Source organism: Lepus europaeus, chromosome 9 (genome assembly GCF_033115175.1).
Source record: "Lepus europaeus isolate LE1 chromosome 9, mLepTim1.pri, whole genome shotgun sequence".
NCBI lineage: Eukaryota > Metazoa > Chordata > Mammalia > Lagomorpha > Leporidae > Lepus > Lepus europaeus.
Genome location: NC_084835.1, coordinates 64985629 through 65005507, shown reverse-complemented (window position 1 = coordinate 65005507; position 19879 = coordinate 64985629). Strand labels below are relative to the sequence as shown.

At 42.9% G+C, this 19879-nt stretch overlaps 1 protein-coding gene across 2 annotated transcripts in view; it reads right to left on the bottom strand.

The window, feature by feature from the left end:
- The window catches only part of DLGAP1 (DLG associated protein 1), a 396029-nt gene that overhangs the window by 191112 nt on the left and 185038 nt on the right, over positions 1 to 19879 (bottom strand). For both annotated transcript variants that reach the window (XM_062201404.1, XM_062201405.1), the window contains exon 4: positions 9964 to 10204. In XM_062201404.1, the coding sequence (XP_062057388.1) occupies positions 9964 to 10204 (241 nt within the window). The remainder of the gene's footprint in view (positions 1 to 9963; positions 10205 to 19879) is intronic.

Sequence of the window (19879 nt, the reverse complement as noted above, 5' to 3'; positions counted from 1 at the left end):
GAGATAACTTGGAAGAGTTATGTCCTTCTGTGAGTTAAAGGATTAATATTTTCAGTAATACGGATAATTGGAAGAAAATGGTAGAAAAAATAAAAATTCTTTTGATGTTGGTGGAATTTACATATCAACAAAACATCAGCAGATGGCAAAGAAAGCTTTCTGAGTGTTAATAGTTACATAATCATCGATTTTTCATTAAAACAAATATAAGAATGTTTCAAATGGCAATTTAGTGAAATCAGCATACTATTCATTTTAGTCTGCTCTATGTTTAATCAGGGACACCTGGCAGCAGTAAATGTTTGCCCTGAAAACTCACAGAAAGTCAATGGCAGGAGGAATAGAAACACAAAACTTCAGGTCTTGAATGTACCACCTGGAGCCAAAAATGTTACCTAAGTGGCTTTGGAAAGTTGTCCCACTGCCAGCATTCATTACAGGTAATGTTTCCTATCACTATTACTTTGCTCTATTTGTTAAAGTTCCATAGAAATTGGATCAGACGACTCTGGACCATGAAGGATTTAAAAAATGGCAATTTTTTGGCCGGCGCCGCGGCTCACTAGGCTAATCCTCCGCCTAGCGGCGCCGGCACACCGGGTTCTAGTCCTGGTCGGGGCACCGATCCTGTCCCAGTTGCCCCTCTTCCAGGCCAGCTCTCTGCTGTGGCCAGGGAGTGCAGTGGAGGATGGCCCAAGTGCTTGGGCCCTGCACCCCATGGGAGACCAGGAGAATCACCTGGCTCCTGCCATCGGATCAGCGCGGTGCGCCGGGCCGCAGCGTGCCTACTGCGGCGGCCATTGGAGGGTGAACCAACGGCAAAAGGAAGACCTTTCTCTCTGTCTCTCTCTCACTGTCCACTCTGCCTGTCAAAAAAAAAAAAAAAAAAAAGGCAATTTCTACCATTATAAAACAGTGTCTAGGGAGGTACCATAAAGGTTAAAAAGTGGACTTTTAGGGCCTGTGTTTTCACATCATTAATTCTTTTGAGAATCTTCCCATACAACAAATATTCACATCAAAGGAGCCTGGTTTTCTATTTTGTGTTTTCTGAATCATCATCTCAGAAATTGGTCACCTCTTGTCTTTCCTTATAGCGCAGCCAAGAAACTCAGCATATAAGAATTAAATGATTGTAGGACTTTCCCTCTATACCTAAGGGTAGAGATCCCTGACCATTTCCATCAATCACCAAAACAAACAAACAAACAAACAAAAAACCCAAAAAACAAACAAAAAAAACAACCAATTTGCCACTTGTTAAGTTTGCATATGAGTTGGCAAAATTTCTTTATTCTATTTGGTTCTGTCCAACAATACCATGATTAGATCAATGGCTCAGATATTTGATCTTTCAAATCCATGGTGATCTCAAATGACAATGTGTAATATGAATTTTTAAGCCTGTAGAGTTTTTTCTCTTTTGTAGGATTTTCATTTTCTTTTCTATTTTTTGCATCTTTAATTTAACTTTAAGTAGATAGTCCACAGATAAACCAACCTGAAAGAACATGCCAATAATTTGTGACCCACACAGTTTCTTCAAAGACGAGAGGTATGCAGACTTTTTAAATGAAAAATGCATATTTCACACACAGTGGGAGCAAAATGAATCTTTGTAAGAGGAAAGGATGAAAAAAAAGGAACTCCCAGGTCTCTTGTTCCAGAGACAGATTTGTGTCAAGTTATTTCAGAATATGCCATACTTTTCTAAGCATTTACTGATGGTTATGGAGAGAATTTAAGAGCCTGCTCTCTCACTAGCTAGGTGGTCTGGTCGAGTTGTCTTAATTTTTTCCCCTCTACATGATGCAAATGATAATATCGCATACATGTCACAGAGTATTCATTAGGATTACATGAGATTATGTACCTGACTCATCTCACTTGTCAAATAGTAAGAGCTCAAAGGTTAGCTATTCTCATGACTATTAAACTAGGCAGGCTGAAAAATTTAAAATCAATTCCAAGGAGAGGTATTCTTTCTGTAAGTTACTTAAAGCTTCCCTATTAATTCTCTCACTTGAATCTCACAATTCTAAAAGCCACTTGACTATTCATATTGTGAGGAGTTAGAGGGTTAAAAGGCAGTTAGGAAAGGCCTCGTGGGAATAAGAAACCAGGTTCATTATTGATGGTGAAACCTGCCATCCACTGATTAGACAAAAGACACTGCCCCAAGAAAATGAAAAGATTTATAGTAATGGAACACAATGGGTCCCATACCCATAGGTAACCCTATGAGAAACCATGTTCTGGCACCAGACCAGAACACACCACAAAGCAGCATATCTCAAGTGCTTAGCATCCGATCAGGTAGGTCTAACCTGCTTTAACTAGTCAGGTCAACAATATTTCTCAACTGTCGCATCTTCCAAGTGGTAAGGTCTGTTAATGCCTCAGGAACCATGACCACTACACAAGAGACAGGAAAACACAAAGCAGACCCCTGACATATTGGAACTATGTGGAAGAATTGATCAATGGCTATGCAGTCCCTATATAAGCTCCCAAGACCCAGACATGGACGGACCCCACCCTTGGGGACCCCTCTTGACAAACAGGGGACTCTGTTTCTTAATAGAATATGCTTTCAGCTGCTTTGTTCACCCCCCTTTATTGTCTGTATGGTAATTCTTCATTGTCATGAACCAAAGAGCCTGGCACCTGAAAGATTGGCAACTTTGCTCCCAAAAGGTGGTTTACCTAATAAGTTGGAAGAGATGAAAGCATATGGTGTTCTTCAGATTTTAATTCTTGCTCTGACTGATAGGAACCTTTGCATTTCTATAACTTAATAATATTATAGTAAAATCCCACCTGGACTGTCCCAAGGAAGAAAGGAGAAGCTATCATCAGAAGTCTTCCAGAGGGGTGGGCATTTGGAACTGCTTGGGATGCCTGCATCCCATATCTGGGCCTGGGTTCAGAAAGATCTGGATTCTGCCCTGATTCCAGCTACCTGCTGATGTGCACTCTGGGAGGCAGCAGTGATGGCTCAGAGAATTAGGTCTGTACCACTCACGTGGGAGACTGGCTTATGTTATTGGCTCTAAGCGCTGGCCTGTCCTAGCCCTGGCTTCTGCAGGCATTTGGGTAGTAAATCAGCAGATGGGATAACCCTCTGTCTCTCTGCCTTTCAAACAAATAAAATGAATAAACAATTTTGAAAAATTACTTTCCAAATTTAAAAATACAACTCTTCCAGAAGTTATTACTGTCAGTTTTCTCAGATATAAAAACAGACACAGACAAGTCACCTCACAAAAGGAATAGGGTATACCACAAGTAGTACTGTTTTTCATTTTCTCTTGGAGCCTCAGAGAGTAGGGATAAGTGGATGTCTCCTGTTGTATTTGGAAAACTTCAACCAAAACCTCATCAGCAAAGGGACAAGGAAGCGGGCCACACAATTTCTGAATATTTATTACTTGATTTTATCTTGAAGAACAAACAAAGCTTTGTTTAAAAAGCTCCTGATTGAGATCTGTCTTTTGGACTTATGAACCTTTCCTTCATGGCTTAATAAAACTATTCATTAACCTAGTGCCAGGCACTAAGAAGTGAGCTTTCTCTGAACTCTATGAATTCTCCAAGAATGGCCGTGAATGCTGGTAAGAGAAGCAGCATGATAACCTCATTTTACACGTGAAGAAACTGAAGTTCAAAGTTGTTTATGATCACGCGATAAATAATCTGCAGAGCTGGGATCCAAAGGAGCAAAGGGCTCTTTGCTGGGAGACCTGGGATTTTTGTGACTTTGCATCTAGCTAGAAGCCCACCACTTTGAGCCTTAATTTCCGCTCCCTAAAATAGGGTTGATGTATTCGATATGGCAAACTCTTCATGTGAAGGGCCAGATAGTAAATGGTTCAGGCTTTGTGGGCCACATGGTCTCTACAGCAATGTTTCAACTCTCCTGTTAAGAAGGGAGAGCAGTCACAGAATGTAATCAAATAGGTGTTAATAGTATGCTAATAAAACTTTATTGACAAAGACAGGTGGTGGGATGGATTTGGCCCCTAGGCTGCAGTGTGCTGACCCTTGGACTAGAAGAGGTAAAAGTTTCTTTTACTGTTAATATGTTATGGTTCAACTTGTTTTGACGGCAATGCTCTTTCCCTGGGAAGTTGTCTTGATATTCAATCTTTTGTTGATAGGGCAGTGTGTAGAGTACTTAAGTACTTTTCTACTTCTTTCCCCTTTCTTCTTCCAAGGCTTAATGCCTGCTACATGCAGTTGATATAACCTATTACCTTAATGTTTCTCTGGCTATTGTCTTATTTGGTTAGGGTTTGCGTGTGGGTAGAGGTGGGGAGCAGGGTACATAATATTGGGATTTGAAGGTGGGTTAGGTGTGGTCTCCTGACTGGGGTGACTGCTGGAAATGAAGACCCTGGGAAGAACTCTCTGACCTCAAATGATCAGGAGATAAAGTTCTTCCACTCTAGCGGGCACGACTTCAGCAAGTGTTCCAGACCTGCCAGGAAAGGGAGGGTATGAAAAGCAGGACTATGGGAGAACATGTCTTAGTTAGGGGAAAAGATGAGCTTTCCTATTAGAAAAATAAAACTGCAAATACTGCTATACTATGGGCCTAGCCACACCCAAAAAGGTAAACTATTGCTTTCCTCTCTGGCAAACATTGGGTACCCTGTACTCAGGGCCCTTATGCCCCTTCTTGTGGGGGGGGCAGTGATGGAAACCAGTTTATTTCTTTTTTCTTTTTTGACAGGCAGAATGGACAGTGAGAGAGAGAGAGAGACAGAGAGAAAGGTCTTCCTTTGCTGTTGGTTCACCCTCCAATGGCCGCTGCGGCCGGAGCTTCATGCTGATCCGAAGCCAGGAGCCAGGTGCTTCTCCTGGTCTCCCATGCGGGTGCAGGGCCCAAGCACTTAGGCCATCCTCCACTGCACTCCTGGGCCACAGCAGAGAGCTGGCCTGGAAGAGGGGCAACTGGGACAGAATCCGGCGCCCTGACCGGGACTAGAACCCGGTGTGTCGGTGCCGCAGGTGGAGGATTAGCCTATTGAGCCGCGGCACCGGCCAAAACCAGTTTATTTCCATCTTGTTTTAAGTGATTCCCCTAATAAGAAAATAATATAGCACACAGGTCACACTTCAGGAACAACAGTGTGGCAAATGAACATACTCTTTACAAAACATTATTACTACATAAAGCTTCTTTCAAAATCTTACAATTTAAAAATTAAGAATTTCCTTAAAAGACCAAAGAATCATGTATCATGATAATTTGCCTACTTTTGTCAGAGTATTCTTTTAAAAATAATTTATTTATTTGAAGGGAGGGAGAGAGAGAATGAGAATGAGAATTCTCCACTACTGGTTTACTACCCAAATGAACAGCCAGGGAAAGCCAGAGTCTGGAACCCCATCTGGGTTTCTCATGTGGGTGGCAGGGGTCCAAGCAGTTGGGCTTTCACTGCCTTCCCAGGAATAGTAGCAGAGCAGCTGGGACATGAACCAGCAACTCTGATATGGGATGCTGGCAATGCAGGTGTGGCAGTTTAGATCGCTGTGCTACAACACTGGTCCCAAGAATATTATTTTTATTCCAATATTGTATTGGCTTTCAAACCAGAAAAAAGCAATATATGCTTATTAAGAAACGAAACAAACCTCTCTCTCTCTCTCTCTCTCTCTCTCTCTCTCTCTCTCATCTGATGCTCCCCATATGCTACTTGCTAGGTAACCATGGCAAGTGCAAGTGATTCTTTTGGGTCTTTTTTCCTTTCTTTTAAAAATCAATTAATTAATTTAAAGGCAGAACATGGGGGTAGGAATAGAGAGAGAGAAAGAGGGGAATAGAGAGAGAGAAAGAGGGGAAAAGAGAGAGAGAGAGAGAGAGAGAGAGAGAGATTAATTGATTCTCCATCCTCTGGTTCACTCTCCAAATGGCAGCAACAGCTAGGGCTGGGCCAGGCTGAAACCAGGAGCCAGGAACTTCATCTGGTTCTTTCACGTGGGTGGCAGGGACCCAAATACAGCCAGCATCTGTTGTCTCCCAGGGTGTGAGTTAGAGGAAATAGGATGAGAAGGGGAGGTGGGACTTGATCCCAGGCACTCCAATATGGGATATTTGTGTCCCAAATAGTGGCAGCTTAATTTTCTGTACCACACTGCCCACCCCTCTGACATTCTTTTCCATATGCTTGGAAGCATGCATCTTATATCTTTCTGGTGTGCATCTATTTATGATTATAATAAAATGTTTCTGCCTATTTAGGCTACTAACAAGCTACAATGTGGTAATGCTTTCAATAGTTTATAGAACAGCTCTGCATAGGAAGTAAAAAGAAAATTCATACTTAAATGCATAAAATTTCATTGCTATATTCCATAGTGGGGGAGTATGATCCAGTACTCTGGAGTGGAGGCCTGTGTATATTTCTGGCACCAGTTTCAACTGCAGCTAACAATAATGTGTTATACATTTTAAAATAGCTAGAAGAGAGGATTTTGAATGTTTTGATCACAAAGAAATGATAAATATTGGAGGTGGTAGGTATGCTAACTCCTCCGATTTAGTCAAGATGCAATGTATACATGTATCGAAACATGTCAACTAAAAATGAAACAAAATTTATAAAAATGTGCTGAATCTATTCAATAGAGAAATAGCTGGATCTTTGAAGTAGATTACAGCCTGAGAGAATATAAGATTCCATCATTGCAAGGTAAGCTAAAAAGCCCATAAACCAAAGGAAGCATAATCGCACAGCTCTCTTGAGCGCTGTCCCTGATACTCCTTGCTTGCTTAGGTATCTCCAATCACCCCTGCTCACCTGCCAACAGCACTAGAGGATCCCTTTGGCCACTTAGGAGTCCAACCCAGCTTCATGACTCTACTGTGGAATCAGACTCTTGTGGGCTTTTGTCTGATTTCATTTTGCTACTATGAATAAAAGACAAGGCTGGAAGAGAAAGTTTCACAGTATATATATTCTTGAAAATCTGGACAATTAAAATTGGTGAATACAAAAACCAAAAAACTCAGAATATGGATGGTTATGGGGGAAAAGTTATACCTAATAATTACAGTTGAAAAAAATGCTTTTTTTTTTTTAGGATAAAGGGAAGTTTAAGAAAAATGGAGTCTGTTGTGAGAATTCAAGAATAAGGAGTTAAGGAAGAGAAGCAAAAGGAGAAATCTATACCAAATCCTACTAAGCCTGGTGTACATTTGACCTGTGCACATGGGAAAAATCATTAGAATCAGAGCAAAGTAATTTCCTGATCTCCAAATATGAACACTTTCTTTCAAAAATTAGTAAGGTCCTCTGAAAAGAACTGACGTTCTGTATTTTCTATAGGAAATTGTATTTTACTGAATGTAAGAAGTAAACAATAGAAGAAGGAGATAAATGTAGTACTGAGATCATGTGGGGAGAAAATAAAAAAGAAATGGGGAAGGGAAGGGAGGGAGAGAGAAGCACATAGGAGTAGTGTGGGGAGGAACATAATACAGAACAGAATCTTACTGTATCATAAAATAGTGAATTTCTAAATAGAGAACCCGTGACAGGGGATATTGGAATTCTTAACATTACACTCTTAACTACCTAATGGGCTTTAGAATCTACTTTAATGGTCTGGTACTCATTTCTTTTTCCATGACTGCAAACATCATATATCATAATCCTGTTGATTAGTAAGGGTTCTCCCTGCCCTGTGCAATAATTCATCATTTTATACTTCAATCTTTCCAGGGGGGAAAAATCACATCTTCCTGTCCCCAAACGCTTGTGGAGCAGCCAGGCCTGGAGCCAGCCCCCTCTTCAATAAAGACAGCAGTAGATGGAGGTGGCCCCGCACTTAGAACAAGACTCATGGGACCCAAGAAGCATCAGATGCAATCACCACCTGCAGTTGCCACTCACTTCTCCCTGTTTTGGATGTTCTACCACATAGGCCTGCCCACTAAGGTCCCTCAGGTTCAGTTCAGATTCTAAACGCAACAATCAAGGACATCCTCCTAGAAACCTACTCACCTCCTTCTCTGATAGCTTTGTTGGACTTTAGCAAAGACTACTAATATCACAAACACTTTTGTAGTATGAGAATCTCCCATATGATATTTGGTATACTTACACCATAAAAACCATTCACCAATTATGTGAAATTAAAATTTAGCTGGTGACCTGGACTTTATTTGGCAACCCTATTGTTTGAACTCTGGGAGCCTCTCCAGGGTATCTGGAAACAGCCTTAGAAAGTCAGACTTGTGGGTACTTGGAGTTGAAAGGCATGGAACAAGAACTGGTGCAGGAAGTTTAAGCCAATTGCTTCTTAATGTGGAGAAAACCCATGTGGAGTCTCTGCCCTCTTTATGCACCTGCTGCCCCCGAGAGGGAAGGAGAGGGCCAATCCTGCTACTTCTCCTGAGAGTGTCCCTTGTCATTTCTGGGCAAGGATCTGCATTTTGTGTAGTTAAGGAGCGATTTCAACCAGCAGACAATGAGGTTATATAGATAGGAACGGACCAGACACTGGGGAGTGGTTGTGTGGGCGGTGAGGGGTGTGACAATACAAAACACTTAAAGACACAGCGATATGCCAGAAGCACAGGGCAGACCTTCAAAATTACATTTATTGTATGAATGCAAACACACGTGAATATGCTCATGGTTAACTTCTCTAAAAAGCACTTTTTCTCTTCATAAATCAATCTTATTTAATTAATCTCGTCTGTGGCTGTTCTTGGAGGACTGCCTAGTGAGCAAGAGCGTGCACCTGTGATCTCTGCTCTGGCGGTGGCAGCCTGGGTTCGAGTCTGGGTTGAGCTCCTGCTGAGCTGCTGAGGCAGTGCGGTGTTTGGAAGCACTGCTTTTCTATCAATCTCGGTTTGCAGTGGTCAAGAGTGAGTTTTTCTTGTTAAACATCTAAGCACTTAAAAAGAATTCTTACTTCAATCCCTATGTCTCCTTAATTCGGGTTTCAGGATCTATCAACTGTTAAGACTGCAAAAGTTTCATGCTTAATGATAATTACCGACATTTGATGTGCACAGAACTCACAGTGAATAATACTAATTTTCTGGCACAGGTTCTTCTTTCTAATTTAATCATTATTATCCTTGATTCTAGGTTTGATGGATGATTTTCTTATAAACCTATCTACTGGAGTTATGCTGAATTCAACCATAAAGTTAATCCTAGTTAATATGGCAGGATTTTCTTCTTAGAGTCCAAATTTTATATAAATATAAAAATATACATACCCATTGTGATACCTAGCCCAAGGCTATATTACTTGTATAGGCTTCAGTGTCATGGAAACTAGTTAAGCAATTTTGGGCCTAAAATCTGATAAAAATCCAGTGTATTCACATAAGCCTAAAAACAGTTTAGAGGCAAAGGAGGTGCTATTTGTATATGATAGAAAGTTTTAAGATAATAAGTCTGATTTCTGTTATAATAAAAAAACTCATAAAACGTTCAATTAATATTACTGAGTCCTCCATTTCTTTCTTCTTATTTTTTCATCGTGATATTTCAGGTCTTTGGGAAAAGTCATTTTGCAATTATCTTGAAATTAAACACAGCATTCCAGTTCTGTGATGCACAGAATTCAGGGTGTCTGGTTCATTTAGGGTCACACTTCTAAGAGCCAAAGCTAATTACTGAGCGTGGGGGTCGGATGGGATCAGTCTGCTGGCTCCTAGGCTGCTGTGTGGGGACTGGGTAAGCCCTCTGGCCGTGCTGTTTGTCCCTTGTGGTGCTGTAGTTGTTTCCCCCTGGTGATCCCTGAGATGGCGATGGTGACGGAAGGGATGTGTGGGAATGTGGCCAGAGGGGGCGCTAGAGGCAGGCGGGAAGCCAAGGCGGGACGTGCGCCGCCGTCTCTTACTGGCCGCGCGGGTGAGGGCGGCGAGGGGGGCAGTCTGCGAGCACAGGGGCGCGCAGGCAGCGCCGAGGCCGAGGCCGAGGCCGGCTCACTCACCCGTGCTGCTCTGGATGGTCCGCACGGTGGTGGTGGTGCGCGGCGGCGACGACGACCTCAGCGACACGCACTCGTCGTCCTGCGAGCAGCCCTTCTCGATGGCGCGCACGTAGCTGTGGCTCCGCATGCGGAAGCAGCCGGGCACGGGCAGATCCAGCGCTTCCACGGCCTGAGACTCCAGCTCGCTGAACACCGACTCGCACACGGACTCGAACTGCCCGTTCACTTCCATCTCGCTCACCTGGGGGCGAAACGGGGGCGGTAACGCTTGCACTTGGTTCTCCACCCGCCCTGGCCCAACTTCAATCCCCCGGAGACAGAGCAGTATCTAGTCACATCAAACTCAGCTGCGTTTTATTTCCTTTATGTGATGGACTATCATTGAGAGGCGTCCAGCTAATGATCCCCCCAAAAAACCATGGTTTTTAGAATACAGACAGGCATGGGGCTAGAATGCAAGCAAGCATGGGGCTAGAAGTCTTTCTTCCAGTGCACTCGGAAGTGATGATTCTTATTTATAAAGGAGAACTTAAAGAACAATGCTCAGAGTTCACATTTCAGTGTAACTGGTTGTTTTTTTTAGCACAAACATTTCAGAAACTAGTATTTTTATTGTGCTTTTTGAAGTGGCTAGTTCATCAAAAATTTTGGTGTTGACTGAAGCTTGGGTGCGAACTGTGGAACGATGCAAGAAACTAACTGTACAAAAAGAGTCATCTGAGATATGTCAGAATCTTGAAAAGCACCATCGAGATTTTCAAATTATTTATAGCGTTTTACCCTTTATAAAAAGCTGATGCAGTCCACAAATTGTTCTAAGTGTATTTAAAAATGAGGCCCTGTTTTTTTAGGAATTGGTATACATATATATATATATATATATGTATCTTTATATATATACCTATATATATCTGTATGTAACTTACACTGGGTTTGAGCACCACTTAAGAGAAAATGGGACCAACTAGATGCTCTGCTTGATTTCTCCCTTTGAAGCTGACTTGATGGAGATTTGGGAACAATTTTATTTCCCAGGACTTCATAGCTCTCTTTTTCGTAATACCCAACTCATGACTAATTAGGATTTAACCGATTAACTGTAATTATGACACATACCAAAAATACTATAATTTTTTTTTTTTTTGACAGGCAGAGTGGACAGTAGAGAGAGAGACAGAGAGAAAGGTCTTCCTTTTGCCGTTGGTTCACCCTCCAATGGCCTCCGCGGTTGGCGCGCTGCGGCCAGCGCACCGCGCTGATCCGATGGCAGGAGCCAGGTGCTTCTCCTGGTCTCCCATGGGGTGCAGGGCCCAAGCACTTGGGCCATCCTCCACTGCACTCCCTGGCCACAGCAGAGAGCTGGCCTGGAAGAGGGGCAACCGGGACAGAATCGGTGCCCCGTCTGGGACTAGAACCCGGTGTGCCGGCGCCGCAAGGCGGAGGATTAGCCTATTGAGCCACGGCGCCGGCCAATACTATAATTTTTGACCATCTTCTCATTTTGTGCTATCTGATGATGCAGTGTAGTAATGGCTCCTTTTTGACAACTTTGGATAAGGGTGACCAGTTACCTTAAGGCAGTCAGTGGAGAGACGCCTACCTTTCTTCTTCATGAGGATACTTTCCAATTTAAAAATAACACTTTCCACCGGTGCTGTGGCTTAACAGGCTAATCCTCCGCCTTGCGGCGCCGGCACACTGGGTTCTAGTCCCGGTTGGGGCGCCGGATTCTATCCCGGTTGCCCCTCTTCCAGGCCAGCTCTCTGCTATGGCCCGGGAAGGCAGTGGAGGATGGCCCAAGTGCTTGGGCCCTGCACCCGCATGGGAGACCAGAAGTACCTGGCTCCTGGCTTCGGATCAGCGCGATGCGCCGGCCGCAGCGGCCATTGGAGGGTGAACCAACGGCAAAAAGGAAGACCTTTCTCTCTGTCTCTATCTCTCTCTCACTGTCCACTCTGCCTGTCAAAAAAATAAAAATAACACTTTTATTTTCAAATCAAATAAATACATACATACATAAAAAATTATGAGAGAGAGATCTTCCGTCCACTCTTCTACGGCCAACCACTTGGGCCATCATCTACTGCTTTCCCAGGCACATTAGCAGGGAACTGGAGTGGAAGTGGAGCAGCCAGGACTCAAACGAGCACTCTGATAGCAGACGCTGACATTGTAAGAGAGATCTTCCGGCCGGCGCCGTAGCTTAACAGGCTAATCCTCCGCCTTGAGGCGCCGGCACACCGGGTTCTAGTCCCGGTTGGGGTGCCGGATTCTATCCCGGTTGCCCCTCTTCCAGGCCAGCTCTCTGCTATGGCCCGGGAAGGCAGTGGAGGATGGCCCAAGTGCTTGGGCCCTGCACCCACATGGGAGACCAGGAGAAGCACCTGGCTCCTGGCTTCGGATCAGCGAGATGCGCCGGCCGCAGAGGCCATTGGAGGGTGAACCAACGGCAAAGGAAGACCTTTCTCTCTGTCTCTCTCTCTCTCACTATCCACTCTGCCTGTCAAAAAAAAAAAAAAGAGAGAGATCTTCCGTCTACTCTTCTACTGCCAACCACTTGGGCCATCATCTACTGCTTTCCCAGGCACATTAGCAGGGAACTGGAGTGGAAGTGGAGCAGCCAGGACTCAAACGAGCACTCTGATAGCAGACGCTGACATTGTAAGCAGAGGTTTAACACACTGTGCCATGATGCTGGCCCAAAATAAATGATTTTTATATGTAGTATTTTAGTAAACAAATGCCTCGTCTCTCAGATTATTTGGTTACTAAATGATTTAGTTCAATAAGAATAGCAACATAAATGCTTGATTTCTCGTTTATGAGATAAGTTTGTTCCCTCCTATCTTCCAAAGGTGCTCAATTTTAAAAAATATCAAAATAATCTCCAAGGTTTAAAATTATTGATGGTTTAAGTCTACTTCAATTATTCTTAACGAATCCAAATTTGTCCCATCTTTGACCAGTGGGAGCCTTGTGGGTTGGCTCCTGAGCCCTTTGGACATGAAACCTGTAGTCTTTGATAGCTTCCTTGCTATTTGGGATGACAAGGAATTCCAAACTCATACCTTCCCTGTCCAGTTCTGGCAACAGCACGTTTCCACAAAGCCCATCTTTCAGTGCAAAACAGGGTTACAGGAACATGATTTGGGCAATAGGACGGTTCACGTCACTGCTAGGTTAACAGTGTTCTGAGGCCTTTTCAGTGGGTAGAATGAGGCTATCACCATGCCCTATGCAAATTCAGTCTCAGGGCCTTTCATGTACCCTTTTCTGTTTACTTTTATCTTTATTCCATACTAAAGATGCAGGTTCCGAAGGACCAAGGAGATGATGGACTTGGAATGTGTTACAACTATTTCTTTGTTTTATTCCACAATATGTACACTATGATCTGGGAATGACACTGATACTACCACTGCCCATTTCTGATTATTGAGAATGGTTCACAATTTTATTTTGCAAATACTCCTTCTGTTGTTAACTTATTTAAATTTAGCCGAGCTGATTTTACATTCTCACCGCATAGAAACTGTGTGCTCCTCCCTTTCTCTGAACCCTCATTTAGTCTTAGTTTTAAAAATAACTATACCTGGCCGGCACCATGGCTCAATAGGCTAATCCTCTGCCTGCGGCGCCGGCACCCCGTGGTTCTAGTCCTGGTTGGGGTGCCGGATTCTGTCCTGGTTGCCCCTCTTCCAGTCCAGCTCTCTGCTATGGCCCGTGAGGGCAGTGGAGGATGGCCCAAGTCCTTGGGCCCTGCACCCACATGGGAGACCAGGAGGAAGACTTTTCTCTCTCTCTCTCTCTCACTGTCCACTCTGCCTGCCCCCCCAAAAAAACACCCAAAAAACAAAACAACAACAACAAAAAATAAAAAAAAAAACTATACCTGTAATGTTTACAACTATTTCTTTTTTTTTTTTAAGATTTTAATTTCTTTATTTGACAGGTAGAGTTACAGACAGTGAGAGAGAGAGACAGAAAGGTCTTTCTTCCATTGGTTCACCCCCCAAATGGCTACTACGGCCGGCACTGCACTGATCCAAAGCTAGGAGCCAGGTGCTTCTCCTAGTCTCCCATGCGGGTGCAGGGCCCAAGGCCTTGTGCCATCTTCCGCTGCCCTCGCGGGCCACAGCAGAGATCTGGTCTGGAAGAGGGGCAACCGGGACTAGAACCCGGCGCCCAAATGAGATGCTGGCACTGCAGGCGGAGGATTAACCAAGCGAACCACGGCGCCGGCCTCACTGTTTCTTTTTTTATGTTTTCTTTTCTTTTATTTATTTATTTATTTATTTATTTATTTATTTTAAACTTTTATTTAATAAATATAATTTCTGAAAGTACAACTTTTGGATTATAGCGGTTTTCCCCTCATAACCACCCTCCCACCCGCAAACCATCCCATCTCCTACTCCCTCTCCCATCCCATTCTTCATTAAGATTCATTTTTAATTATCTTTATATACAGAGGATCAACTTAGTATATACTAAGTAAAGATTTCAACAGTTTGCACCCACACAGACACACAAAGTATAAAGTACTGTTTGAGTAGTAGTTTTACTGTTAATTCGCATAGTACAACACATTAAGGACAGAGATCCTACATGGGGAGTAGGTGCACAGTGATTCCTGTTGTTGATTTAACAATTGACATCAGTAATCTTCCGAGGCTCTTGTCATGAGCTGCCAAGGCTATGGAAGTCTCTTGAGTTCACAAACTCTGACTTATTTAGATGAGGCCATAATCAAAGTGGAAGTTCTCTCCTCCCTTCAGAGAAAAGTATCTGGGATCTCACTCACAGAAATCTTTCATTTAGGTTTTTTTTTTTTTTTTTTTTTTTTTTTTTTTTTTTTTTTGCCACATTGTCTTGGCTTTCCATGCCTGGAAACTCTCAGGGGCTTTTAAGCCATTTCCGAATGCGATTCTGAGGTCAGAGTGCTGTTTAGGGCATCTGCCATTCTATGAGTCTGCTGTATATCCTGCTTCCCATGTTGCGACATTCTCTCCTTTTTAATTCTATTAGATATTATTAGCAGACATTGGTCTTGTTTATGTGATCCCTTTGACAACAACTATTTCTTATGTCTGGTCATTTTGATTGTTTGCAGCTCATTGACTAGTAAATTCCTCAGGCTAGGCTCATAGGCACAGTTTTCTCTGTTTATATCCAAGGTTACAATTTACCTATGTCGTTTACACATGAAAGTCAGTTTTTCTGCATATAAAAATCATTGATTTGGGGCCAGCATCATGGCACAGTGTGTTAAGTCTCTTTTTGCAATGCCAGCGTCAAATATCAGAGTGCTTGTTTGAGTCCTGGCTGCTTCACTTCCACTCCAGTTCCCTGCTAATGTGCCTGGGAAAGCAGTAGATGATGGCTCAATTGGTTGGAAGTAAATGAGTGGATGGAAGATCTCAGAGAGAGAGAAATCTTTCATCCACTGGTTTACTCCCCAAATGCCTGCAACAGCCAGGGCTGGGCCGGCTGAAGCCAGGATCCTGGAACTCAATCTATGTCTCCAATGTGAGTGGCCCCAAGTATTTTAGCCATTACCTGCTGCCCCTCAGGGTATGTATTAGCAGGAAGCTGGATTGGAAGTGGAGGAGTCAGGACTCAAAATAGGCAATCTGATATGACATGTGGGTATCTCAAGAGGTGTTCCAATTGCTGTGCTGAACACCCACTCCTAATTCTGGTTTTATGATAAGTAACAATTCTCATGAAGGTACCATACATACATTTTCCTTTTATTTTAATATTTTTGTCACTGCTTAGGGTTTTTTTTTTTTTTTTTTGACAGGCAGAGTTAGACAGAGAGAGAGACAGAGAGAAAGGTCTATGCTATGGCCAGCGCGCTGCGCTGATCCGAAGCCAGGAACCAGGTGCTTCCTCCTGGTCTCCCATGTGGGTGCAGGGCCCAAGGACTTGGGCCATCCTCCACTGTCTTCCCGGGCCATAGCAGAGAGCTGGACTGGAAGAGGAGCACCTGGGACAGAACTGGCGCCTCAACCGGGACTAGAACCTGCAGTACCGGTGCTGCAGGCAGAGGCTTAGCCTAGTGAGCTGCGGCGCCGGTACTGAAGGTTCTAGTCCAGGTTTTTATTTTTTTTTTTTATTATTATTTTTTTATTTATTTATTTATTTTTTTTTATTTTTGACAGGCAGAGTGGACAGTGAGAGAGAGAGACAGAGAGAAAGGTCTTCCTTTTGCCGTTGGTTCACCCTCCAATGGCCACCGCGGTTGGCGCGCTGCGGCCGGCGCACCGCGCTGATCCGATGGCAGGAGCCAGGTGCTTCTCCTGGTCTCCCATGGGGTGCAGGACCCAAGCACTTGGGCCATCCTCCACTGCACTCCCTGGCCACAGCAGAGAGCTGGCCTGGAAGAGGGGCAACCGGGACAGGATCGGTGCCCCGACCGGGACTAGAACCCGGTGTGCCGGCGCCGCAAGGTGGAGGATTAGCCTAGTGAGCCGCGGCGCCGGTACTGAAGGTTCTAGTCCAGGTTTTTAAATCCACTTGGATTTATTTTTTGAATGGGTTGAAGAAGTTTTTTAATTAATTATTTTTGTACTATCTAATGGATAATTTACTTGAATTCTCTGAGTTTCACTTACTTCACAGAACTTTGTAAAGGATAACAACCAATGTCAAAGATGTTTACTATATTTCCAGTCACTTGCATGGCAGGCATTTCAAAACTGCAAGGCAGGGAATGTCTCTAACATCATAAAAGCCAGCCCTTTTTTGCAAAGTCTAAAGCATATATAGAGGTAGTGCTTTGAAAAGGAAACTATTCTTGATATAATGCACTGTAGTGGGATGAAAGAGAAAGAGAACTTATTCTAATTCTCTGTGACTGAGTTTCATGGATTAAAAATGATTTTTATTACAGAGTGGATGAGAAATCAATGAGATAACATGCAGTGCTTCTGCCATGGTAATCAATAAATAAATGGTAAGTAGTGCATTGGGATAGCTACTATTAGCAATGTCACCATTACCAATACTAGAAGGCACTGAAGTGACTTACCAGTTAAGAGTTAGGATAATAGAGTTTGTTATGTTCTGTCACCAGGTAGCTGTGTACCCATAGATACCAATTCATATAGGTTTACACACACACACACACATGCTGGAGGGGTGAACTAAATCAAAAGTCCTGGCTAGGGTGTTGAACCTAGCAGTTAAGATGCCAGTCAAGTCACCTGCGTCCCAGATCAGAGTACTAGAATTTCATATTTGGGTCTGGCTCCTGACTCCAGTTCTGTTAATGCAGACCCTGAGAAGCAGTGATGATGGGCTTAAGTAATTGAGTTCTTTGCCATCCATGCAGAAGACCTGGACTGTGATTCTAGCTCCCAGCTTTGGCTTGGCCCAATCCCAGAAGTTGCAGGCATTTGGGAAGTGAACCAGCCAATGGGAGTTCTTGCTCTCTGTCTCTCTGCTTCTCAAATAAATAAATCAATAATAAATAGGAAAAAAACACAGCTAAGCTGCTGGTATTACCACAAAGTCCAACAGCTGCCTACTTATAATTATTCTAAAAATATATAGAAATCTAATATGTTGCCAGAAAAAATGTATTTGTAGGCTTTCTGGTTGCCATTATAGATAAAGATACTTAATATCTGGACTAGAAATAAATTGAGACATAAATTTACTTGGTAATGTCAATTATTACATGAAAGACTTAAACAACATCTAGTCTCTGTAATTCTTTCTATTCCAATCTTACTTTGAAAAGCCTCTGCTTATTAGATGTATATATGGCAAAATATAGAAAACCACAGAAAAAGAATAAACACATGAAAAGATGATCAATTTTTCTCTATCATTAAAGTACAATCTTTTTAGGGATCTTGTACTTCTATGAGTTATGAATGGCAGATGCAAACAATTTTGTTATTCTAGGCTTACAAAACCTTGATCCTTCTAGAAGCCTTTGAGGAATAATACGCCAGGTAAATGGGAATGGGATATAATGTACTTAAATTATGTAATATTATAGCTTCTACTAATGATCTAAATGAGAGTAGTATCTCTAACACCATAAAAACCAATTCCTTTTTGAAAAGTCTAGAGTATTTATGGTTGTATTGCTTTGAAGAGGAAACTATTTTCCTTTGAATAATAGCAATGTTGCAACAGTAAAGGAAGTCTGAAATTATCCTTAAAGATACTGTGTTGAACTTGAAAATTGAACATGGAACTAGAAAAATGATGTATCATTAAGAATCCATTTACGATGGTCATTCTTTCCTTAAGGGCAAATGACTACACCAGTGTTTGCTTCAACACAGCATTAATGCTCTCATGTGCCTACACAGTGATTTGTTGATATTTCCTGGGCTGCCAATGGGGCGTGATGTCATCCCAAGGAAAGTCAGAGTCACAGCATAGGGACTCAGAGCAGTCAGATGCACAGGCATAATGACCTGCTAGTGGAAAATTATATGTTTCTAGGTTTTAACCAATTTAAGAGTATGAAAGTCATGAGCTTGTAGACATATATATATTTTTTTTGACAGGCAGAGTGGATAGTGAGAGAGAGAGACAGAAAGGTCTTCCTTTTTGCCGTTGGTTCACCCTCCAATGGCCGCTGCGGCTGGCGCATCGTGCTGATCCGAAGCCAGGAGCCAGGTGCTTCTCCTGGTCTCCCATGCGGGTGCAGGGCCCAAGTACTTGGGCCATCCTCCACTGCCTTCCCGGGCCATAGCAGAGAGCTGGCCTGGAAGAGGGGCAACCGGGATAGAATCCGGTGCCCCAAGCGGGACTAGAACCCGATGTGCCGGCGCCGCAAGGCAGAGGATTAGCCTGTTGAGCCACGGCGCCGGCTGTATACATATTTTTCTGACAAAAATTTTTAAACCCGTGGTATATTCTGTATGTATTTCAGCTGGATTCGTAGACCAGTTTATAGTTCCTAAAGACTAGGTGACCATCAGGCTGTGCAGAATAAAGATGTGCTCTAAGAAGTTTTAAATATTACATTATTTATAGTCAGTCTCCATGTCTGTGGGTTCTGCAGCTGCAGAGTCAACCATCTGCAGATCAAAAATATCTGGGAACAAAATTCTGTCCTTATCAAACATGTACAGACTTTTTTCTCATCATTATTTCCTATACAATTCAGTATAACAACTATTTACATTGAATTACAGATTATTGGAAATCCAGAGGTGATTTAAGGTCAACGGGAGGGTGTGAATAGATTCTATGCAAATATCACACCATTTTATATAAGGGACTTGAGCACCCATGGATTCTGGTGTCTTCAAGGGTCTTGGACATCCAGTCCCCCATGGATAAAGATGGATGAATGTATTGTGAAAAATAAAGACAAAACAAGGCCAAAAGGTGTCAAAATGAGACTCCACTCCCTTCTCTTGAGTTGGAATAGTGTGTGTCATTGGACAAATTAGCTTGCACAGACAGATCTGAATGCTACTGGAGATTTCTTTAAAGTAAAAAAAAGCATCCCACAGGCCAGCTGTCCCTGGCTCCCTCTCCACACTTCTCCAGAAGCCTGGTTGTAGTCATTACTTTGATTTTCATTTGGGGAGTGAACCAGAGGATGGAAGACCTCTGTCTCTGGATCTACCTCTCTCTGTAACTCCATTTTCAAATACATAAAATAGATCTTTTAGAAAAAGTATGATGTAAGTTTAAATTCATTTCAAAAAATACTCTTTTTTATGTCCTTTCAGAGGAGGCTACACAAGGTACCTTCTTCTCCTGTGGTGATCCCTGAAAGCTTTTCTCCATCCCCGATTCCCTCTCCTTTACTCTGAGGCTTTCGCAGGCAGAGACTGGTGCATTTTAGCTAAGTATTTTGGATGCAGTATGAAGTCACCTTCATCAAGTCTGCATCCCTAGTCCTGTGTACCACTTCTTAGGAGTGGGATTCAAT